Source organism: Bos taurus, chromosome 9 (assembly GCF_002263795.3).
Source record: "Bos taurus isolate L1 Dominette 01449 registration number 42190680 breed Hereford chromosome 9, ARS-UCD2.0, whole genome shotgun sequence".
NCBI lineage: Eukaryota > Metazoa > Chordata > Mammalia > Artiodactyla > Bovidae > Bos > Bos taurus.
This window is the reverse complement of record NC_037336.1, coordinates 33,924,058-33,950,059: the sequence shown is the minus strand read 5'-3', so window position 1 is coordinate 33,950,059 and position 26,002 is coordinate 33,924,058. Positions and strand designations below refer to the sequence as shown.

The 26,002-nt window shown below is 36.5% G+C and overlaps 1 protein-coding gene across 2 annotated transcripts; it reads right to left on the bottom strand.

The window, feature by feature from the left end:
• Positions 1 to 679: 679 nt before the first annotated feature.
• ZUP1 (zinc finger containing ubiquitin peptidase 1) lies at positions 680 to 25,478 on the bottom strand. Of its 2 annotated transcripts, none has more exons than XM_005210746.5 (10): positions 25,255 to 25,478; positions 22,752 to 23,327; positions 18,522 to 18,632; positions 16,449 to 16,570; positions 14,417 to 14,585; positions 9,825 to 10,013; positions 9,370 to 9,535; positions 5,633 to 5,784; positions 4,618 to 4,838; positions 680 to 921 (listed from the first exon to the last, which is right to left on the bottom strand). In XM_005210746.5, exons 2-10 carry the CDS (start codon positions 23,311 to 23,313, stop codon positions 874 to 876), a joined length of 1,740 nt encoding a protein of 579 aa, XP_005210803.2. In that variant the 5' UTR covers positions 23,314 to 23,327; positions 25,255 to 25,478; the 3' UTR covers positions 680 to 873.
• Positions 25,479 to 26,002: the final 524 nt, after the last annotated feature.

The following is a 26,002-nucleotide window of genomic DNA, read 5'->3' as shown; positions in this document are numbered from 1 at the left end:
TCTGAAATCTAAGCAGACATTCTACCTCAACTCCTAACTTGATTGCTCTTGCTATAATATTAGGCCATATTCTAGCCTCAACTGTTGCCTTTGTTCTAGAATAGTTCCCTAGTTACCTGTGGATTCTGTGAACTTCTGATAATTTGAACGAATTCTCTTCTGCTTAAAACTGGCCAGAATAAGATTCTTGCTTCAACCTTAACTGGCAAATCTAACGTGAAACTGAAAGATTCCTTCTTACAGGACACATTAAACATATGACTCTCACAGTTATATAAGAGTGCAAATATTTAACAAAAGCAAATTACTCTTTTCAGAACTATGCCTATGAAGTATTAAGGTTCTTTCTATCTAGTGAGGAGGGAATTTCATTACATATATAATAACAGAATAAAGCAGAATGCTATAATGGTAAGAGCTTGGAGGTGAGACAGTCTGGGTTCACATCTTGGATTAGGGCCACTTTCTTGGGCAAATTACTAATCTCCAAAGTTTCAGCTTCCTCATAGGGCTAATAACAGTATTTGTCTCACAGAATATAAAATATTTTGGAAATCAAACTAATTAATACATGCAAAATACTGAGAATACCTAACACAAGTTAGAACTCAACAAATAGTCATATGACTATAACACAAAACTAGTTTCTGAAACATGGATAAATCAGGAAATACAAAACTCACAATGCAAACAAGATATTTTATTGGAATAATTACTAAACAATGAAGCACTAAAGGTATAATTTAGACATTTTAGAAATTAAAATATAAATGGAGTATTTAGAAAATTCACAGATTCATATGTTGTATTAAGGTTAATACTGGAATTTGGAAAACAAAGAAAAATTCCACAATCACTGAAATGCTGACTTCTTCAAGGGATCTTCTCAGCTGTAAAGACTTGAGAAGCTTGTCTCCTAGCCTTGAAAAGAAATTTTAAAAATGTTAAGTGAGAAGTCAATTAATTAAAATATGCATTATCATCTAATATCAAAAAAGCTAAAATCTTGGATTTTTTTCAAGATAATGAAAATTCTGTAAGGAATAGTACAACTTAAATTTAGGAAATTAGGAAATAATTTTTAAAGTCAATGAAAAAATAGAGAAATTAAGGAAACAATTCCATTCACCATTGCAACGAAAAGAATAAAATACTTAGGAATATATCTACCTAAAGAAACTAAAGACCTATATATAGAAAACCATAAAACACTGGTGAAAGAAATCAAAAAGGACACCAATAGATGGAGAAATATACCATGTTCATGGATCGGAAGAATCAATATAGTGAAAATGAGTATACTACCCAAAGCAATCTATAGATTCAATGCAATCCCTAACAAGCTACCAACGGTATTTTTCACAGAGCTAGAACAAATAACTTCACAATTTGTATGGAAATACAAAAAAAACACCCTCAAATAGCCAAAGCAATCTTGAGAAAGAAGAATGGAACTGGAGGAATCAACCTGCCTGACTTTAGGCTCTACTACAAAGCCACAGTCATCAAGACAGTATGGTACTGGCACAAAGACAGAAATATAGATCAATGGAACAAAATAGAAAGCCCAGAGATAAATCCACACACCTATGGACACCTTATCTTTGACAAAGGAGGCAAGAATATACAATGGAGAAAAGACAATCTCTTTAACAAGTGGTGCTGGGAAAACTGGTCAACTACTTGTAAAAGAATGAAATTAGAACACTTTCTAACACCATACACAAAAATAAACTCAAAATGGATTAAAGATCTAAACATAAGACCAGAAACTATAAAACTCCTAGAGGAAAACATAGGCAAAACACTCTCCGACATACATCACAGCAGGATCCTCTATGACCCACCTCCCAGAATATTGGAAATAAAAGCAAAAATAAACAAATCGTACCTAATTAAACTTAAAAGCTTCTGCACAACAAAGGGAACTATAAGCAAGGTGAAAAGACAGCCTTCAGAATGGGAGAAAATAATAGCAAATGAAGCAACTGACAGACAACTAATCTCAAAAATAAACAAGCAACTCCTGCAGCTCAATTCCAGAAAAATAAACAACCCAATCAAAAAATGGGCCAAAGAACTAAATAGACATTTCTCCAAAGAAGACATACAGATGGCTAACAAACACATGAAAAGATGCTCAACATCACTCATTATCAGAGAAATGCAAATCAAATCTACAATGAGGTACCATTTCACACCAGTCAGAATGGCTGCAATCCAAAAGTCTACAAGTAATAAATGCTGGAGAGGGTGTGGAGAAAAGGGAACCCTCTTACATTCTTGGTGGGAATGCAAACTAGTACAGCCACTATAGAGAACAGTCTGGAGATTCCTTAAAAAACTGGAAATAGAACTGCCTTATGATCCAGCAATCCCACTGCTGGGCATACACACTGAAGAAACCAGAACTGAAAGAGACATGTGTACCCCAGTGTTCATCGCAGCACTGTTTATAATAGCCAGGACATGGAAGCAACCTAGATGTCCATCAGCAGATGAATGGATAAGAAAGCTGTGGTACATATACACAATGGAGTATTACTCAGCCATTAAAAAGAATACATTTAAATCAGTTCTAATGAGGTGGATGAAACTGGAGCCGATTGTACAGAGTGAAGTAAGCCAGAAAGAAAAACACCAATACAGTATATTAATGCATATATATGGAATTTAGAAAGATGGTAACGATAACCCGGTATGTGAGACAGCAAAAGAGACACAGATGTATAGAACAGTCTTTTGGACTCTGTGGGAGAGGGAGAGGGTGGGATGATTTGGGAGAATGGCATTGGAACATGTATAACATCATATGTGAAATGAACTGCCAGTCCAGGTTCGATGCATGATACTGGATGTTTGGGGCTGGTGCACTGGGACGACCCAGAGGGATGGTACAGGGAGCGGGGGGGTGGTGTTCAGGATGGGAAATACATGTACACCAGTGGCGGATTCATGTTGATGTATGGCAAAACCAATACAATATTGTAAAGTAATTAATCTCCAATTAAAATAAATAAATTTATATTAAAAAAATATAATGAGAAGTAATACCAAGTAAAAATGCAAAGCAAATTTGAAAAAAAAAATTAAGAAAATTTGAGATAAAGATAAAACACAAAAAATTAAAAAGAAAATATCACCTTTTTATGGAATAATGAATCAAAAGTAAAAATCTGGCTGAAATTCAGAGAGAGACAAGTAAAAACAGGGAAGGAGAGATAAAGATGAGACTATGAGCAAAGAAATACCACCAATGCCTCACTTTCAAGACCAGAAAGATAACAGCCAAATAAAATACTCAGCTAAACTCCATCTTAGTATCTAACCTCATCTATGATCTCAAGTTATCTGTATACTGGTGAGCAAGCATCTTGCTTTTTCTAACAGTTAAAATTAACCTCTAACTTCATTCAGCCAAATAAATGATAGGGTTAAAAAAAAGGAATGCAATTTTGGTATTTAAGTCATTGCAAAGAAACCTCTTTGCACAAACATTTGCAAAGAAACTTATCATAATTAAATTGAAGAACTTCTTCAACAATCCTTGCCTTTATATCCCAAGTTGTGAGGCTAAAAAGATTACTCTAGCTCTCTCTCTTTTCAAACAACTTTAGTCCTTTCCCTCATGATCCTATTATTCTTCATAAATGCTCCTCTCTACTGCGGTGTCTCTTCTCCCTTTGAAAGTGAAAGTTGCTCAGTCTTGTCCAACTTTTTGTGACCCCACAGACTATATAGTCCATGGAATTCTCCAGGCCTGAATACTGGAGTGGGTAAGTGTTCCCTTCTCCAGGGGATCTTCCCGACCCAGGGATTGAACCCAGGTCTCCCACATTGCAGGAGGATTTTTTACCAGTTGAGCCATAAGGGATGCCCTTCTCTCTTTAGAGGGAAACAAATGTGGAGTACTTAAGAGGGACTTTTTTTCTTCAAGATTAGAGAATTGTGCATTTTCTAGACTTGATATGCTACCATATAGCTTCTGTTTATACAAATGGAGGGGATCCACTTCTTAGGAATTTTTCTATAATGTACTGCTCATCACTTAAATGCAAGGGATAAAGAGGCAACACCACTGGAGTTAATTTCTGGAATTGTATATATCCAGTAAGTATTATGTGTATGAACAGTTCTTGAATCTGAAAGAAAAACATGTCCCTCAGAATACTTAACTCTCTCAATAGTGTGATAATTATATCTCCAATAGTACATCCAATACATCCAAGTGCCTAACATAGAGCCTCAGGAATCTTTAGAATCACATTTAATCAACCAAGACCAATATGAGCTGGAACTCCTTGATTAAGTTAGACTTTCTTATCATACTGTTGCCATTTTCATTACTCCCTGATAATCAAAATTAAATTACGTATTATAAAATTAAATATTTTTATGAAGTTCTCAGCAAAGTATTTGACAATATTTGGGTATCATCTGAAATTTAAAGATGTCCATTCTGGAATTAAATGAACAACAACATATCTTTGCCAATCTAATATTATAAAATGAGGTGTTAGGAGTTACAAAGGAATAACATTGATTTTTAACTTAAAAATTTTACACTTTGAAGTTCAACCTGTCCAAGCGTCACATGAAAAATATTTAGATACTTACAATTTTCTCCTCTGAAGAAAGCACACCTTCTACTGCCACTATCTGGTATTGCTTATGTTTTAAATTCCCCACAAACTTCCGTAGTTGCTTGAGACTGCTAACTTCCATGTCTTGCTTTAAGAGTTTCTGCATTTCTCGAGAAGGACACCCAGGATCAAATACTAGTAAACACAATGTTCGGTTTTTTTTCTCTTCAATTCCAACAACTGTTCGACTATGACCTATAGAAATGTCAAAAAAGAGTACATATATAAATGTGAGAGAGACACTTATTTGAGCAGGTACATACAGGTGTAAGTTACTATACACACACACACACACATATATATAGACACCTTATATATACTTTTTATGTGTGTTTCAAATATAAATACAGTCAGTCCCTCTGACATATTGCTTATCTGAGTTCTTTTAGTTCTCAGACACAAAACTTTAGTTCTACTTCCTAACCTCCAGTTTTCTTTCGTTCAATTTTAGTTTTCCAAAGGCTTCATGGCAAAATATTCTACTTCTACTATGCCAAATATTTTAGTTTCTTTTCCTAATCCCATAGTCCTTTTTATTTAAGTGATCTCAGATAAAAGGATTTGAAATTTAACTGCTGGGGGACAAAAACTCATGGTTCCAAGAGGTAAACAAAAGTTAAGCAAAGTAATGCAGGGAAGAGGGAAAGGAAATGCCAGTGCTAGAGAGGGATGAGTAATGAGTTAAAAAATTTTAAAGGGTGGCCAGGGAAGGTCTCATTGAAGTGAGGAAAAGCCCTGAAAAAAATTAATGATGAACAATAAAGGAAGAGGTAGCCCTGAATCAGGTAGCCCCAAAGATATCAAGGATATCATCTATTACTGCAATGTATTATGATGATGCTATAGCTCTAAAAATCAGAGTAATGTCAGTGTACTTCTCTCCTCTCATTATCAGAATCTTAACATACTCTAAAGCAAAAGCTAATTAGTTGTCTTATATAAATAAATCATCTTATAAGTTACACTCAGTATCTATAAATTATACTAACCTTGATGCTGAAGATAGATAGGAGGTTTAGATGTACACACTACTTTTGGACTTCCTTCTCTCTCTGAAGCATAGTAGCTCAATATCCACTCAAATAAGCGAGGGTGTGTACCCAAAGGACCAGTTGACTCGTGAAAGTCAACAATACGGCACCTATAAAATAATTTACAAAATGGATTATTTAGAAAATATTTTAAAAACTTTTTTATAAATGGAGTTATAAAATGCAAACATTTTAAATTAATTTTATTTCATCATTATTTTCCTAAGAAGAAATAAAAGTTTATTATTTATCTGAAAACTGTTATTTTAGGAGGAAATTCTTTAATAACTTAAGGTTGATGACAGCTATCAAAGTTACAAAAATTTTCTCACACAGAAAATCTCCCTTTGTAGTAAATGAGGATCATACCTGATTTTAAAGAGTCTACATATAACCTGAGACATGGGGACTTTTATTCTAAAGTCTCTAAACCTGACGATTACTTAGAAGTTGATTTTTAATTCCTCAGCAGCCATGAGGAGCTATCAAAAATATCCCAAATATTTTTCCTGTCAGTTCTCTCAAATTTCAATAATAGACAAGAAAAGAATACCTGTAAAGATCATAGAAAACCTGTGTGTACCCCCATCTATACATCTATCTATCCTCTATTTAGCAACAGACCATACTGGTACTGTTTCCTCAAGAGGAAGTCAACCATGAATAAATCAAATTATTTTAACCAGGAGCATTATTTACACTTCTCAACAACTATTTTAAAAAGACTGAGTATAAAGGAAAGGAAAAACAATTAAAAGCTTTATTTTCACTTTAAAGTATAGCACAGATATCCTATTCTTGTCTTTCTTGGCCATAAAGTTTCCAGACACACCCACATTGCACTGGTTGCTATCTTCAGCCTCACCAAGTTTAACGTTGATAACTTTCAGCTGATTACTCCTGAGCTTTAAATATTGAAATGAACTTCTGGAAAAGCTATCAAAAAGTAAGAACAGTGATCTTGGGTTAGCAGTTGACTACAAGTTTAGATTGAGAATTTGCATAGTATTCTATGGATAAATTCACAGAGAGCAAAAGGAAGACATTTAAATAACTAGTAAACAAATTGAGGGTATAGTAATAAAAAGGCTTTACAAAGAACTAACTTATTACAGGTACCAAGAAAACAGCTTGATATATCAGGTACTTTAAACAAAAATTTTCCTTTCCTTAAAAATGACTTAAAAGCTCAAAACATGATATAGTATAAACAATCTGAAGGTGTGACCAGACTGGCAAAAAGGAAAAGAAGAAAAATTTAAAGGGCATTAAAACAGTCCTTTGAATTTAATAATTCAAGAAAGTTATTATATACACAGTCATTTTTCTATTTAAAATTCAAGAAGTATTTTTATCTCTGAATATAACTCATATATAGAAATGATGTAAAACACTGGCAAAATGACTTGGAAACAAACATAAAAGGAAATATACAGTCATGAAGCTTAAGGCAAACTTTCTATTAAAGATGATCATAAGCATTTATCTCTGATGCCTCTTGAAAGCCCAACAACATAATACTGAAGGAGAAAATGATTTAAACACCTATGGAGAAAGAGAATAGGGTCCAACAAGAAACTGGCACACATTTCTGGAAAATGGATAGCAGGAGAGAGTAAACATAAAAGTGAATGCAAAGAAATAGAGACAACTTTCTTAAAACCCAAAAGAGGACAGAAGTTTAATGAACACCAGGTATTGGGTAGAACAGTACTGAGGCTGAAAACAGAGATTAACTCGAAGGTTGAATAAATAGAGCAAATCACTAATCAACTCCTCACCTAGTGGAGGAACTATAGGCAAGAATGGACTCTGAGAAAAGAGCTGTCTCTTATACTAATATTGGAGAGTCCCCAACCACACAGCAAACTTCCACCTAAGAAATGAAGTTTTCTCAACTACAAGCACCAGAAACCCTACAGGACTGCCAATCAGCTTTTTTAGTGCCTCATTCTTCACTTTAGGAAAAACAGTAAGGATTTTTAAAAGTTAGAAGGAAGTCTTCTAAATGAACAGACTAAAATAAATAGACATGAAACTAATTTAACATGGAGGAAACAGAAAAATGCAAGGAATAGAAAAATTTTACAATCATAAAAGGCTATGATGCTATGAAATTACTCCTTAAAATCAAAAAACATTATTGTTAAAATAAAAATTTCAATACAGTAGTGAGGAGATAAAGTTGAGAATCCAGATAGTAAAACAAAAAGCAAAGATCAAAAAGTAAGACATGACCAGTGAACTCAAAAAGTCAAAAAAGTTCAGGGGCCAACAAACAGGAGTGCCAGAAAAAAAAAAAAACAAACAAACTGGAGAGATCATATTCATCAAACAACAGTGAACCCTTAAGCTCTTACTGCATGCCAGTCACAGTCTTAAGCACTATATCATCACTACAACTCTATGAAGCAGTCTCTATTTATGTGTTCTTTTTTCAATGGTGGAACTAGGGTACGAACAAGTTAAGTCATAGAGTTAATAAGCAGAGAGCTAGAATCAGTTGTAGGCAATTTTACTCCAAAAAGTCTAAGCTCTTAACCACTATGTGCTTAGTCCCTCAGTCATATCCAACTCTTTGTGACCCCATGGACTGTAGCCCACCAGGCCCCTCTGTCCACGGGATTCTCCAGGTACATCTTGCCTTCTCATTAAGTAATACTTATTGTTAGAAGCTAGTAGAGGAACAACTTGAAGAAGTGAAGTCGCTCAGTCATGTCTGACTCTTTGCGACCCTGTGGACTGTGGCCTACCAGGCTCCTCCGTCCATGGGATTCTCCAGGCAAGAATACTGGAGTGGGTTGCCATTTCCTTCTCCAGGGGATCTTCCCAACCCAAGGATCGAACCCAGGTCTCCCACATTGGAGGCAGACGCTTTAACCTCTGAGCCACCAGGGAAGCTTAATCTAATCCATAAATGATTTTGAGTTAAGAATAATATAGCAACACAAACTATCACTCAGTAATAAGACTAGGCATCCTTTCTTAGGAAGCTAATAAAGGAAGTGTTCAAGTAAAAGAGAATAATCCAAAAATGAGAAAGACATGGAAGCCAGGAAAAAAATCCAGGATCTAATGCAACAGAATGAAGAACTGCAACACGATTAGAGCTGTGGAAAGGATCTAGAAGCAAACAATCCAGACTAGAGAAAAGGACAATCGGGTTCAAGAAAAACGTCTCCAGGAATAAGGAGTACCTCAGATTACATAAATGGAGTTTCTGCAAAAACTTTACCATGATGCAGTCAAATAGTAAAAGGGAAAAGGTAAGGCAATTCTTAAGGAAAACTTTAAAAAGCTTTTCAGGAAAGATATAAAATCATTAGTGAATAATATTTACATAGTTATGACTCTAACTTAATAAAAACTGGAGATTTAACCATATTATAAAAAGTGAGGAGAAACAGGTGGGAGATATAAGGAGAATGCAACAGGTAATGTCTAAAGCTGACAAACCAAGAAAAAGCCATGAAAGCATATTATTTAAAAACAATGAAAGTGACAGCCGTCTCTAAGAAATAAAACTTGAGAATAGAGAAGAGCAAGAAACAGGGTATGTGTGGTTGGTTTTCATTATAAGTCCTTAATTTTATTAATGCTACTTAAATTTTATTTTTAAACTATCCCTTTGATAAAAAGCACAAACAACAAAAACTTCCTAGACATAACAATTAACTTGGTTTTTAGGTACATACTTTATCCTCAGGGAGGTGAGAAGGGTATATATTTCACATGCTCCAATCCAGGCCTTTGTTCCCTGTAACTTGTCATTAAGCTGAGAGGCACCCTGTGGATCAAAACCTTCCTTCCATGCATCTTCAATCATAGACTGAATTTTTGGAATGCAAGGAACTGACATACCTAAAATTATACAAAGCAAACATGTAATATGACAGTTACTAAAGTACTGAATAATACTAAGCAGTACATCATATATTCTACAAGAACCTAACATTTATAAGACAGTTATTTCTGACATCTACTATATCATTTTCTCTTCCTACAACCAGAATGAAGACTTTTAATGCAAATATCCACTAAAATACATCTTTATTAAAGCTATCAATTTTAATACGCATATTATATATTAATTCATTCCACATCATATGTATTTATTAGATGGTAAATTCAGAGTCTGTATTTCACATACCTTTCAAGCTATCATCATAAGCATCATTTTGCAATAATGATGAAAGCAGCATTTGGAAATTTCTGTAACCACAACCCCAACCTTTATCACCAAAAGATGAATGAAAGTGATCCACTCCTGCAGAAAGCCACACACGTCTCACATCTGTGGCAGCATTCTGATAATACCTATAAAGTGCTTCCATAATTCCTAAAGTGGAAAAGAGATATAGAAGGTTTAGAAGGGTATTACCTTTCTATGTCTGTCCATACATTTCCAGTATCAATCTCTTTTTCAAGGGCACATGTAAATCCTGCCAATTCCATCTTCTACCTTTTTACTGACATAGTCTTAGTTATTGTCCTGCTTGTTTTACACAATGCAAGGTTCCTAATACTAGCGTATTACTTATGCTGAATTGAAATTGTTTGCATTTTTCATTTCTGCATCTACAGGGCCTAGCACATAAAAGTACACTGCTGAACGAATGTTATCTCTCCATTTTATTATACATTATGCTGGATATCATTCTCTCTCAAGCTCAGTTCTAATCAGTTTGCTCCCAATTTAAAAACCTCATTATGGTTTATCACAGAGGGTTGATTTTTATGTGATATAACTACTTCCGGTTGGCATAAAAAAATACCAAGATCTACACGAAGGAATTGTTTTTATGTACATCAGATCAGATCAGATCAGTCGTTCAGTCGTGTCTGACTCTTTGCGACCCCATGAATCGCAGCATGCCAGGCCTCCCTGTCCATCACCAACTCCCAGAGTTCACTCAGACTTACATCCGTCGAGTCAGTGATGCCATCCAGCCATCTCATCCTCTGTCGCCCCCTTCTCCTCCTGCCCCCAATCCCTCCCAGCATCAGAGTCTTTTCCAATGAGTCAACTCTTTGAATGAGGTGGCCAAAGTACTGGAGTTTCAGCTTTAGCATCATTCCTTCCAAAGAAATCCCAGGGCTGATCTCCTTCAGAATGGACTGGTCGGATCTCCTTGCAGTCCAAGGGACTCTCAAGAGCCTTCTCCAACACCACAGTTCAAAAGCATCAATTCTTCGGTGCTCAGCCTTCTTTACAGTCCAACTCTCACATCCATACATGACCACAGGAGAAACCATAGCCTTGACTAGACGAACCTTTGTTGGCAAAGTAATGTCTCTGCTTTTCAATATGCTATCTAGGTTGGTCATAACTTTCCTTCCAAGGAGTAAGCGTCTTTTAATTTCATGGCTGCAGTCACCATCTGTAGTGATTTTGGAGCCCAGAAAAATAGTCTGACACTGTTTCCACTGTTTCCCCATCTATTTCCCATGAAGTGATGGGACCGGATGCCATGATCTTCGTTTTCTGAATGTTGAGCTTTAAGCCAACTTTTTCACTCTCCACTTTCACTTTCATCAAGAGGCTTTTTAGTTCCTCTTCACTTTCTGCCATAAGGGTGGTGTCATCTGCATATCTGAGGTTATTGATATTTCTCCCGGCAATCTTGATTCCAGCTTGTGCTTCTTCCAGTCCAGCATTTCTCATGATGTACTCTGCATATAAGTTAAATAAACAGGGTGACAATATACAGCCTTGACGAACTCCTTTTCCTATTTGGAACCAATCTGTTGTTCCATGTCCAGTTCTAACTGTTGCTTCCTGACCTGCATACAAATTTCTCAAGAGGCAGATCAGGTGGTCTGGTATTCCCATCTCTTTCAGAATTTTCCACAGTTTCTTGTGATCAACACAGTCAAAGGCTTTGGCATAGTCAATAAAGCAGAAATAGATGCTTTTCTGGAACTCTCTTGCTTTTTCCATGTATATATATAATTTTTTTAACTTTTTATTTTATATTGAGTATAGTTGATTAACATTAACAATGTGATAGTTTCAGGTATACAGCAAAGTGATTCAGTTATACATAATTCTGTTCTTTTTCAAATTCTTTTTCCCATTACGATTATTATATAATATTGAACAGAGTTTCCTGTGCTATACAGTAGGTCCTTGCTGGTTATCCATTTTAAGGGTATAAATATTTAAAGAATATAAAAGGATATGTTTATGATATTAAAGATGCAGGAATTTCTTAAATAAGACACTTAAAAGACACAAGTAAAGGGAAAGATTGAGAAGTCTGATTACATTCAAATTTAAAATTCTGCCTAATTAAAGACAGCATATACAAAATTTGGGCTTCCCTGATAGCTCAGCTGATAAAGAATCTGCCTGCAGTGCAGGAGACCCCGGTTCAATTCCTGGGTTGGAAAGATCTTCTGGAGAAGGGATAGGCTACCCAACAGTATTCTCAGGCTTCCCTTGTGGCTCAGCTGGTAAAGAATCTGCCTGCAATGCGGGAGACCTGGGTTCAAGGCAAATTATAGATTTGAAGAAGAAAACTGCTCTTCATATCATCAATGAATAATTAATATCTTGAATACTTAATGGACTGCCAAAAATCAATAAGAAAAAGACAAACAATCCAACAAAGACGAGAAAAGGGACTAGGTTATTTACAGAAGAAGCGAACTCAGGAGACATCAGAGAAATACAATTAAGAGGTGTATCTTACCATTAAATGGCAAAAACTTTAAAGAGTCACAATATAAATAAAGTGTGAGTCAAAAACACAATGACCTAATGTAGGTTACAACCATTCTAGAAAACAATTTCATAATACTCAATGAAATTAATTATGCAAATGCCCTTTAATCTAGTATTTCTAGTCTGGATGTTAGAGAAACTTTTGAGGAGGAAATCTGTTCATAATTTTTAAGAATAAAACACTGGAAACAATGTAAGTCATAAAAGCAAATTCTGTTCAGCAAAGTGAAAGCAGCACAGTTTAAGAATCAACATATTTAAGCAAATTCAATCAGAGCATACATATTGTATACCAACTTACACATAGTTTAAAATATAAAAGATTATATATTATTATGGAAACTTACATACAAGATAAAATTACTAAAACATATATGAGATTGATAAATACCAAATTCAGGATAATGATTCCCTTTGTGGAGGAGGAGAAATTAGAAATCAAAGAGGGGTATACAAGGGGTCTAAAATACATATAAAAGGTTTTACAGCTTAAAAACATTAAGTTTCATAAAAATTGGGTAGCAGGAACAAAGCTGTTTCCATATAATCTTTTTTAACTATACTAACAGATGGTCATGTATGGATGTGAGAGTTGGACTGTGAAGAAGGCTGAGTGCCAAAGAATTGATGCTTTTGAACTGTGGTGTTGGAGAAGACTCTTGAGAGTGCCTTGGACTGCAAGGAGATCCAACCAGTCCATCCTAAAGGAGATCAGCCCTGGGATTTCTTTGGAAGGAATGATGTTGAAGCTGAAACTCCAATACTTTGGCCACCTCATACAAAAAGTTGACTCATTGGAAAAGACTCTGATGCTGGGAGGGATTGGGGACAGGAGGAGAAGGGGATGACAGAGGATGAGATGGCTGGATGGCATCACTGACTTGATGGACATGAGTCTGAGTGAACTCCAGGAGTTGGTGATGGACAGGGAGGCCTGGCGTGCTGCGATTCATGGGGTCGCAAAGAGTCAGACATGACTGAGCGACTGAACTGAACTGAACTGAACGGATATGTTTTTTTAAAATGTGGAAAATATCAGGAAAAAATACATTCTTTGGAACAAGGCAGATCTGATTGTGAATACCAACTGGGCTATGCAACCTCACCTTGTGCTACTTTGCTTCAGTCATGTCTGACTCTTTGCAACGTTATGGACTGTAGCCCTCCAGGCTCCTCTGTCCATGGGATTTACCAGGCAAGAATACTGGAGTGGGTTGCCATGCCCTTCTCCAGGGGATCTTCCCAACCCAGGGATTGAAACTGTGTCTCTTATGTCTCTTGCATTGGAAGGCAGGTTCTTTACCACTAGCGCCACCTGGGAAGCCCAACCTTACCTTAGGAAAGTAATTTAATCTCTCTAAGTCACAATTTTCTCATCCAGAAAAATATAATACACAAGGTTTTTCTTTTGAGAGTTACATGATACAATATATAAGGTCTTAATGTCTAAAACTATACTGAACAATATGGCAGAAACTATTTGCATATGGTTATCTGAACATCTGAAATGTGGCTTGTCCAAACTCAGATGTTCTGCAAACTAAAATACACATTGCATTTTAAAGAATGTACAAAGATTGAAAATACTGCACTGATAATTTTTAATACGATTACACATTGAAATATATTTTGGACATATTGGAAAAATATTAAAATTAATTTCACCTAGTCTTATTTTTCTAATGTGACTAATGGAAATTTAAAATTATTTATGTGGCTTACTTACATTCTACTAGACAGCAATTGTCTGGAAAATAGTAAGCTCTCAATAAAAACTATTCTCAAAGGTCCATTTTCAAATGTCAAGTAAATTGATACAAGATAAAAGTGAATCATTTACTATAAAAATAAAAGATCAGGAGTTTTAAAACAACACACAAAAAAATTATTTGAATACATGGTCTCACCTAAAACTATATAAACTGTGGGCTGTGAAAATCAAGCACAATTCAAATAATCCTATTACTTCAGTGATGTATGAAATATTAAAACCATGATTTGGATTAAATACTCACCAGACGTTTTTGTTTTTCCATCATCAACACCAATAGCTAATGATTCCATCATATCAGCTTTTCTTCTGTGAAATTCAGATGGATGCATTCTTCCCCTATTTACTTCTATCTCCATATTTCGTAGCTGCTGTTGTTTGTACCCTCCAGAATTATCTAAACCATATTGTCTCTATTGAACATAAAAACAAATGACTTAATTTTTATGTCCCTTTACATCAATGAGGTGAGAAATTTACCACTATTTTATATATCTGGAAATATATTTTGAAACATTCTGGTTTATTGACTTCTATATAAGTCAACTTACAGATTTTTATGAAAAATAATTACACAACAAAAAAATCCCTGAGTTAATAATAGCCTTTCTCTACAAACAACCATTACGGCAAGAAACTTCTTTTCCTTGAAGTAGGGAAAGTAGAGAATCCAGTCTTCCTACTAATGGTAATGTGAAAAGCAGATGAGTTCTGACCATTCTGCTGATTTTTTTGAAGACAACCTATCAAGGAGCCTGTACTTCTTCCCTGGTTCCTAGGCTAGCCTACAAAGGCCTACTTAATCCACAATTCACTCAGGTATTCACTCTATGCAGTAAATGAACTATGTTTTTGCATACTGACAGAAAATCTAAAATAATATGTTAAAACAGCCCCTACAAAAATATTTCTGAGATCTAAACAACTAACCTGCAAAGTTACTAATACTATAATAAACGTATACTCCCTTAAACATTGAAAACTTTTGTATTGATAATATAAGGTAGAGAAGATATAGGAAAAGTCAACTTTTTTCTCCTCTGAATCTTGGTAGGAAAATAATTATACAAATAGATGAACCACAGATAAAAAAAATAGCCTAAATTAGATATTCTAAAGAAAGAATAGCCATGTGCAAGAAATCAGAGGAAAAAAAGTTAGGTCAAACAAGTTCAGGAAGATTATGATTTGTACAATGCATATTAGTATATTAAAGGCTTTAAGAAGACATCAGGTACACAAACCTGTTTAATTGAACATTTTCAAACCTATTCATTCATAAATCCTTTTTATTCACACATTATCCTATAAGCACATAGAAAAAACATTTAAAATCTATGAGCATTATTAGCAAATGACTACATAGTCTACAGCAAGTTAGGACTCAAAAGAGTAGAAAAAGTTGTTAAAATATAAAAGAAGCTACCAGTTTAGTTCAGTAGATACTACCATTCACCTAAAATAGGCTCAAACTTCATAAAAAAGCATTTTCCATTAAAAGTGGTTCTTTCTAAATTCCTGAACTGCAGTCACTAAAAGAATTTAAGACTCAGGAGACATTAATTCTAAGTTTCTGTTTTAAGTATTTATGCAAACATTTAAAATTCTGAGTCTCAATTTCTTAGTTTTCTCCATTAACATAGGTTTAAAAGTAGGCTTCACCATTTAATACTGCCCAATCCTGAACAAGTTAAGCTACATAAGCACTCTTTGTTTCCATTTCTTCCTCTGCTGTTCAAAAAAAAAAAAAAAAAAATCTAAAATAACTTTATGGAGTACGGAAGACTGTAAGATACTTTACATCAGGGTCCCCAACTCCAGGGCCACAGACTGGTACCAGTTCATGACCTATCAGGAACCAGGCCGCACAGCCAGAGATGAATAGTAGGTGAGTGAAGAAAGTTTCATCTGTATTTACAGCCGCTCCCCATCACTTGCATTACTGTCTGAAACTTGTCAGATCAGCAGCAGCATAATAAACGTAATGCACTTGAATCAACCTGAAACCATTCCCCTGCCACTCCAGGTCCATGAAAACACTGTCTTGGTCCCTGGTGCCAAAAAAGCTGGGGACTGCCGCTTTATAACAAGTGTTTGCTCCAGTATGCAAATGCATACTTATGAATGGTGGTTGTTATGAACAATAAAAAATATATGTAAAAAATATTTTGTATTATAATAAAGACAAAAATAATAAGCTGAAGTCTTAACAGCATGTTTAAAAAATAAGAACTCTAACTAAACCAAAATAATATAATAATTATTAATCTTTGTACCTGCAGCTTCTGAAATTCTTCCATTTCTTGTCTTGATTCTTCAGATCTCCTCTTTCTGTCTTCTTCTTGTTGAAGCTGTTGAGCCAACTCTAGATCTCTAGAACACTGGACTCTATTCACACCTATTATATATTTTTAATATTTAGAATAAAAGACTGAAATCAAGGCTCACTTATATGTTAGTACATATTTTTAAAATGGAGTAAAGGCTATTATTTTGCCATTTATTCATGACTATGATGTCATAGAAACACTGAGTATAAATCCAGCAGAACTTAAACTGCCTCTGTAAGGGTACAACCTCCACTTAAATCACTAATATTCACCGAGTGTTTAGGCTGTGACAAACACTTCTCATTAATTATCATTAATTATCTCATTTGGATCTTCATAACAGTTAGGAAGTTAAGTATTATTATCTATTGAAGAAATCAGAACTTAAGAGAAATTAAGTAGCACCCTGGAGTGGTGCCCCTCATTAATACATATAAGGCAGATTGGTTTTTAAGAGAAATACTTGGTTGGGGTGGGTATGGTGGAAATAATTAAGGAATAAAAAAACAAGTGAGCAAAGTACAGCTATTAGATCACAACCTAATGTATGACCTCAAGCAAAGAGTATAACTTGCCCATTTTGCTCTCTATCCAGGGTGCTACACATCCATTATTCAGTGCTCTCTGGCTAGCATCTCCTTGACCTCCCAATTTGATGGTTTAATTATGTATCTAAATATTCTTTCTTTTCCTTCAAATCTCTCAGCCTCTGATACCTCTTCCTAATTGGTCCCCACTTTTACTGGTGGAAATACACAATCCAAAACTGATTTTTAGCATATTTATAAGGCTATCTACAGTGATTCACTCAGACTCACCTCAGACTCCAGCCTATGGAGTACACATAGCCTATGTGTAAGCCTATGGAGGTTACAGAATAACTCATGTACCCATACAAAGCTTGGGTCTCCCTGGTGGCTCAGTGGTAAAGAATCTGCCTGAGACCCGGGTTAGATCCTGGAGTTGGGCAGATCCCCTGGAGGAGGGCATGGCAACCCACTCCAGTACCCTTGCCTAGAGAATACCACGGACAGAGGAGCCTGGTGGGTTGCAGTCCATAGGATCACACAGAGTTGGACAGGACTGAAGTGACTCAGTAGCAGCAGCAGCATACAAAGCTTATCATAAACAAAGAATTATCAGAAACTCAACTTCAGAGTTATTCTTCCACAGTAATTAGTAAAGAACCAACACAGTAAAGAACTGTCCCATCTTTACTGCAGCAATTCTCATCTTGGTATTAGGCTGAGTGATCAGGTAATGCTGTCCATGGACATCACTAACTGTACCAGGATCGCTGCTAATGAATACTAGAAACCTCTGCAGTAACAGGAGATATCTATGTACCTTAAGAAACTGATATCCAGTAGAACACAATTGGTTTCTCTTTTTGTCTACTTTATATTTTGTTTCAATGGAATTGTGAAACTCAAATAGGATCTTTCCACTTCTAAGACACCATCATGATTACTTAATCAATGCCACTAGCAAAAAAGATAGGGAAACAGAAGAAAACTTTAGAATCTCTTATAAAACTAGTCAGTGGTAATAAAGAAGCTAGAAGAGTAGTTGAAAATGTACTTGAAAAACTTTAAAGTCACATACTTCACATTCTTTTTAAAATTACATGTGCCATATGGCAGCTTCTGAGTTCATAAACAATTTTTACTGTTAAGATGTTAAATTCAATTACTTCCAGCTGCTGAAAGAATGGCCTCAACTTTTAAATCAAAAAGATTTTAAAAATGGTACAATATTTCATTATCTTCTGATGTTCTGGGTCAAAACCCTGGATGCACACCCCTAATTCAATTGTTGGTCACACCAGTTAATCCTTTACATCTTTTCTGTGAAAAATCTTTGACAAGTTGAAGCTGTATTAAAATTTTTTTAAGGGACAGATTTATTTTTAACCAGTGTGTTTTCTTCCCCTCTATAACACCAATCTAAAAAGTAGATAAGTGTCTAGGAAGTAGAAATTAAATCATAACATCCTTATCTTTAAACATATAGTCATACCTTGTCCAAAGCTGCTTTCTTCCAAATGCAAGTCAACATGTTCCTGCAGAATATGGTAGTTTGTACAGACGAGCCCACACATAGGGCAGTCATAGAGTAGTTGATTACAGTCTGTATTAGAGATATAATTTAGTTGGTTTTATTTTTAAAATCTTTAGATTTTTCACATCAAGTCAAAGACTGTCTACTACTCACTAACTATATTAAGTAAAAACTCTTTGTAGTTGGATTTAAAGCAATTTTCTACTTCTAGATGAAAGACTGAGCACAAACCTCTTATCACTACAGTGAAAGGAAATAATAATAAATATTCAGCTCTGTAGTCAAAATAAGAAAAGGAGAAAGGAAAATCAAATGGTAAATAGTGGTCAGTCTAGATATGGATTTTGGGGGCTGGATTCTCAGTACCCTCCAAACTAAGTAGTGATGTGCAGAATTCAAGCATTTAGCATAAAGCTGGACATGGATCAAATGCCCTAGTTTGCAGCATAAGATCAAAGAGCTGCATCCATTAACCAGCACTGCAGACAGACAGGTACAACTTGCCCAAGAGAGAAATGGTACTTCTATAAGACCAAGACCTAGCTGATACTGGGTACAGATGTTATTAGAAAATTACAAATTAAAATAAAACAACACTACATATATATTAGAATGACCAAAATCTAGATAGTCAAAATCTGTATGATCAAAACTCTGGTTTTTCTTAGTCATGTATGGATGTGAGAGTTGGACCGTAAAGAAGGCTGAGTGCTGAAGAATTGATGCTTTTAAACTGTGGTGCTGGAGAAGACTTCTGAGGGTCCCTTGGACAGCAAAGAGATCAAATCAGTTAATCCTAAAGGAAATCAACCCTGAACATACATTGGAAGGACTGATGCTGAAGCTGAAGCTCTAATACTTTGAGAATGAGATGGTTGGATGGCATCACTGACTCAATGGACAGGAGTTTGAGCAAACTCAGGGATATATCGAAGGACAGGGAAGCCTGGTGTGCTACAGTTCATGGGGGTCACAAAGAGTTGGAGTGACTTAGTGACTGAACAACAACAACAAAATCATAGACAACACCAAATGCTGGCAAAGACTTGAGCAACAGGAACTCTCATTCACTGCTGGTGGGAATGCAAAATGGTCCAATCCCTTTGAAAAAGTCTGGCAATTTCTTATAAAACCAAACATACTATTACTACATGATCCAAAATCACGAATTCCCTTGTGTTCACCAAAATGAATTGAAAACTTCTGTCCACACAAAAGCCAGTACAGTTTATAGCAGCTTTATTCGTAATTGCCAAAACTTGGAAGCAACCAAAGGGACCTTCAGTAGGTGAACAGATAAACTGTGAAACATCCAAAAGAATATTATTCAATGTAAAAAAAAAAAAAAAAAAGCTATGAAGCCATAAAAAGACATGGAGGAATCTTAAATGCACATTGCTAAGTGAAATAAACCAATATGAAAAAGCTACATGGCATATGATTCCAATTATACAACATTCTAAAAAATGCAAAAACATGGAGACAGTATAAAAAGATCAATGGTAGCCAGTGGCCACAGAAAGGGAGGATGAACAGGTGGAGCACAGGGGATTTTCAGGGCAGTGAAGCTATTCTGTATGATACTAAATACTAAATGGTGGGTTCGTGTCATTATACATTTATCAAAACCTGTGTACATCACCAAGAGTGAACCCTAATATAAACATGGACTTTGGGTGATATTGACATCAATGTAGATTCACTGACTTTGACAAATGTATCACTTGGTATGGGTTGTTGAATGCTGGAGGAGTTTAGGAGGATATACGGACAGAGGGTACTTGGGTACTCCCTGTACTTTCTACTGCATCTTACTGTGAACCTGCAACTTTCCTAAAAAATAGCATTTATTAAAATTCAAAAAATGAATATATGCCCTCTCCTTCAGTTCAGTTCAGTCGCTCAGTCGTGTCCGACTCTTTGTGACCCATGAATCACAGCACGCCAGGCTTCCCAGTCCATCATCAACTCCTGGAGTTCACTCAAACTCATTTCCATCGAGTTGGTGATGCCATCCAGCCATCTCATCCTCTGTCATCCCCTTCTCCTCCTGCCCCCAATCCCTCCCAGCATCAGAGTCTTTTCCAATGAGTCAACTCTTCGCATAAGGTGGCCAAAGTATTGGAGTTTCAGCTTCAGCATCAGTTCTTCCAATGAACACCCAGGACTGATCTCCTTTAGGATGGACTGGTTGGATCTCCTTGCAGTCCAAGGGACTCTCAAGAGTCTTCTCCAACACCACAGTTCAAAAGCATCAATTTTTCGGTGCTCAGCCTTCTTCACAGTCCAACTCTCACATCCTTATATAACCACTGGAAAAACAATAGCCTTGACTAGACGGACCTTTGTTGGCAAGGTAATGTCTCTGCTTTTGAATATACTATCTAGGTTGGTCATAACTTTCCTTTCCAAGGAGTAAGCATCTTTTAATTTCATGGCTGCAATCACCATCTGCAGTGATTTTGGAGCCTAAAAAAAATAAAGTCTGACACTGTTTCCACTGTTTCCCCATCTATTTCCCATGAAGTGATGGGACCGGATGCCATGATCTTCGTTTTCTGAACGTTGAGCTTTAAGCCAACTTTTTCACTCTCCTCCTTCACTTCTATCAAGAGGCTTTGTAGTTTCTCTTCACTTTCTGCCATAAGGGTGGTGTCATCTGCATATCTGAGGTGATTGATATTTCTCCCGGCAATCTTGATTCCAGCTTATGCTTCTTCCAGCCCAGCGTTTCTCATGATGTACTTTGCGTATAAGTTAAATAAGCAGCATGACAATATACAGCCTTGACGTACTTCTTTTCCTATTTGGAACCAGTCTGTTGTTCCATGTCCAGTTCTAACTGTTGCTTCCTGACCTGCATATAGGTTTCTCTCCTTAACCTTTCATAAAAATTATTCAAATGAATCAGACTTAAATGTAAAATTCAAAACTTCTAGACGATAACATGGGAAAGGTGACCTTGGGTTTGCCAGAGTTTTGATACAACACCAAAACATGAAAAAACACCAACCCATGAAAAAAGAAATCAAATAAGACAAACTTCATTAAAAGTAAAAACTTCTGATCTGTGAAAGACACTGTTAAGAGAATGAAAAGACAAGTTTCAGACTGGGAGAAAATATCTGTGAAATATTTGCAAAATCCAATAAAGGACTTGCATCCACAATATATAAATTATTCTTAAAACTCAACAGCATCAAAGAGACATATGATTCTAAATGTGTATGCACAAACAACAGAGCCTCACAATACATGAAACAAGTCTGATATAGCCTAAAGGAAAAACAGACAAATATACTGGGATATATAGATATATATAGATCATAATTGGGAACTTTAACCTCCTTCCAAAAACTGGTAGAATTGCTGGACAGGAAATTAGTAAGGACATGGAAGATCTGAACACAAACAACACACAAATATAGACAAATATAGAACATTTGATGCAACAACAGCAGAATATACATTTTTTTCCTCAAATGTCTATGGAACATGTGAACATGTGCTAAGACAGACCATATCCCATATCTTAGGCCATGAAACAAGTTTCAATAACTTCAACAAATTCAAAGGAACTTAAATCTTAAAGTTTGCTCTCTGATCAAAAACGAATCAAAGTAGAACTCAGTTAACAGAAAATCAGAATCCCAGACAATCCAGATGCCACTGGCCTGGTGGTAAATAAAAGAATACCCTCTGGAAACTGGTCTTCCCTGTGGCTTAGATAGTAAAGAATCTGCCTGCAATGCAAGAGACCCAGGTTCCATCCCTCAGTTGGAAAGATCCCCTGGAGAAGGAAATGGTAACCCACTCCAGTATTCTTGCCTGGAGAATTTCATGGACAGAAGAACCTTGTAGGCTACAGTCCATGAGATCACAAAGAGTCAGACAGGACTGAGCAACTAACACTTTCATTTTCACTTTCTTCCTCTGGAAACTAGATTGTGAGTCTACTTCTCCTCAGAAAGTTTCTACAGCTACTTTTGAAGTAGATGAAACATTTATTGTTTGCATCAAAACTCCTTTCCATTATAGTAGTTTCATATTATAATAATGGCAAATGAGCAATGCTATAAACTTAAATTAAAAACACGTCTGTAGTGATCTTATTTACAAACCAACTTTTGGGATACTACATATTAAATTGAGACTCATGCTACTTATTATATAAAATGAATACTTTACCTTCTAACGGAGTGTCTAAAAGATCAGCATGCTTTGTTTTCACATGAGTTTCCATATCTTGACTATTATCTTCTATTTTTCCACAGAATGGACATTCAGGAGGACTGTACATTGTTTCATAAATTGATTCTTTAATTTTGGTTCGGTCAGACTGTTTTTCTGTACTTTTCAGGAATTTTCTAGATTCAGTTAAGTTCTCTGAATAAAAGTCTTTATGTTTTAAAGTACCATCCTTAGGCAGGCTTTGAGCTGAAATCTTCGGCTGATTAGATGCACAAGCTGAATGAACACTTGAATTAATGTCTGCTCTGCACTGTAGGCTGCTGTCCTTCCTGTTATCGGAAATTCCATACTGTACTGTATTAATCCTCTCAAAGTTTCTTTCTAGTTCATTTTGCTCAAAATGAGCAGTTTCAATATGAAAACACATTTCATCATAATTCACACCTGACAACTTGCAAAATGGACATATAACTTCATTTTCCATGTGAACAATTAGGAGGTGAGCCTTCATGTCTGGTTCTGAGGATACTGTTTCACCACAAATATCACAAGATAGCATGGTAGAGCCGGTAACTAGAAAAGAATACAATGTTATTTATGTTAGAAAGTAAGAGCTGAAGAAAAAGAAAATACATTTTATAAAAGGATTTGGAACAACTATATTTGTTATTTATAACTAGATTATTTAGATGAAGAAATTTTCAATGTCCTTACTTCACTACTGTATTTCAAGTTTATGGTTTGGATAAAACAAAGGCAAAGCACAAGTGAAGTTGCTCAGTCGTGTCTGACTTTTATGGCCTGTAGTCCATCAGGCTCTTCCATGCATGGGGTTTTCAAGGCAAGAATACTGGAATGAGTTCTTATTTCCTTCTCCAAGGGATCTTCCTGACCCAGGGATGGAGCCCTGGCTCAGACTCTTTACTGTCTGAGCCACCAAGGAATCCCTAAACAAAGGCAATGATACAGCAAATTGAAATAAAAAATTTTTCAAAAATTTCAAAGTGTGTCTGGACTGAGGTGAAGAAAAAATAATGTATATAAACTCGCCCAGGTAAAATAAGCCAAGTAAGAGAAAATAAAGAGAAGAAACCTTATCAACCAATATATCTAAATACAAAAATTTTAAAGTTATTAACAATGAGTTGCACAAATAAATTTCATAATAGCAGTTAACAGTTGAAGAGTTTTACATGTCAAACTAATTTAAGCACCATTACTATCATTCTGGGCTTCACTAATAGCTCAGCAGTAAGAATTTACCTGCAATGCAGGATCCAACCTGCAATGTTGGATCCCTGGGTTGGAAAGATCCCCTAGAGGAGGGGACAGCAACCCACTCCAGTATTCTTGCCATGAAAATCCCATGTACAGAGGAGCCTGTCAGGCTATAGTCCATGAGGTTGTAAGGACTGAATTGACTGGGCACACACGATCATTCTAAATGAAGGAAACTGGCTCATAGTCACCAGCACCAGAAAATGATTAGCCAAAATGCTAACCCAGTCAGGCTCCAGAGCTGCACTCTCCACCCAAAATATAAAAAAAGCACAGTAAACACAGTTTCGGAGAAGGCAATGGCACCCCACTCCAGTACTCTTGCCTGGAAAATCCCATGGACGGAGGAGCCTGGTAGGCTGCGGTCCATGGGGTCGCTAAGAGTCCGACACGACTGAGCGACTTCACTTTCACTTTTCACTTTCATGCATTGAAGAAGGAAATGGCAACCCACTGCAGTGTTCTTGCCTGGAGAATCCCAGGGACGGGGGAGCCTGTTGGGCTGCCGTCTATGGGGTCACACAGAGTAGGACACGACTGAAGCGACTTAGCAGCAGCAGCAGCAAACGCAGTTTAAAAGAGCACCGATTCCAGAGCCAAGAGAACTGGGTTATAATCTCAGGTTTCATAATTTTAGATGAGACACCTCACCTTTCTGAGGTTCGGCCTACAAAATGAGCTGTACTGAATCAGCAGTCACTTCTGGGTTTTACAAAGTTCTGGCTATGACACAAATTTTGCTAAGACGTTTTTTAAAAGCAAGCACAGTCATAACCTTTCTACTATCTAGACTATCTTTCAGCTAGGAATTGTTTTAAAACAAACAAAGTGAAAATAAGGAAACTATCCCCACCATTTAAGTAAATTTAGTTTCATAAGATCGCCCAACTTTGTCTCTCCTCCCCCCCACCCCTTTTCCTCAGACAAGTGAAAACAGTCTCTGATTTTGATGTAAATTCTCCCAAACCATCAGTGCAAAGAACGTGACACCCAGAGAAGTTTCTTCTTTTCCCGGGCCAGGACCCAGAAGAGTGTGCTTGAGCTCCCCAACACTTAGATCAGAACAAGTGGATGACAGATGTGTGGAGGTCGGCGAAAGGTGCCGGAGCCTGCCCAAAGATCCATGCCAACGTCCCAAGGCCAGGACGTGAAACCAGTCCCGATACTAACTGGGTCAAAGCGTTGGGCCTAGGGATCCGGGGCTGGGACGGTCAGTTCCTACCGGCCTGCAGAGCCGGCCGCTGTCACACTTTCCTATGCTTGGCTTCCTCTTCGGATCCCGCAGCAGATGTCGTCTGGCTCGCGGGCAAAGGAGTGCTGCCCGGTGTCGATTACCTTTCCCGGCCTGAAAATCTGAGGTAGGCCCTTATTTTTACCCAGAGACTCACGGTTAACCGAGAAGAGAACCGGCGACTCTGAAAAGCCTCAACCCACAGACGCAAATTCAAAAAAGCTTTTCCTCTCTTCCCCGGAAGAGAAGGAATCCCAGCATGAACCTCTGCACGCTAATCTGGGTCGTAGTGCATTGTGGGAGTCGTAGTCGTTTTCCCGTCAAGGTTCCAACGCCTAATTTAAGAGGAGACACTAGACTCAGAGGTCTCTATAAATGAATTCCCAGGTTGGGTCCTAAGGCATTACGCGAATCCACAATACCCACTGTCTAGGGCCTGACTGAGTAGCACTCTATTACACCATCAATCAAGGGCTTATAATGTTACAGCGTGCCAAACTCCGCGAACTATGGAGGGTGGCAAAGACCTGTTTTTGCCTCAAGGTTTCAAGATAACGCTATTTTGACCCCTGATTAAAAATATGAAACAGCTCTTGGTACTTAAAAATACAATATCAGAATTTAAAAAATCGTATCAATAGAGAGCTGTAAGGTAACCCAAAAACTTTCTCAGAAAAGAGAACAAAAAAGAACAAGAGATGGAAAACAGGAGCTTCTTTGGGGAAGGAATCATGTGCTA

What these genes read in the sequence shown, in the direction of transcription:
- ZUP1 (XM_005210746.5), bottom strand. Translation starts at nt 23,313, where the DNA reads ATGCTATCTTGTGATATTTGTGGTGAAACAGTATCCTCAGAACCAGAC. An exon ending in AAGAATTTCAGAAGCTGCAG is followed by an intron (nt 14,586 to 16,448) that starts GTACAAAGATTA and finishes TATGTTCAATAG; the next exon opens with AGACAATATGGTTTAGATAA. An exon ending in TATCTATCTTCAGCATCAAG is followed by an intron (nt 4,839 to 5,632) that starts GTTAGTATAATT and finishes ACATTTCTATAG; the next exon opens with GTCATAGTCGAACAGTTGTT.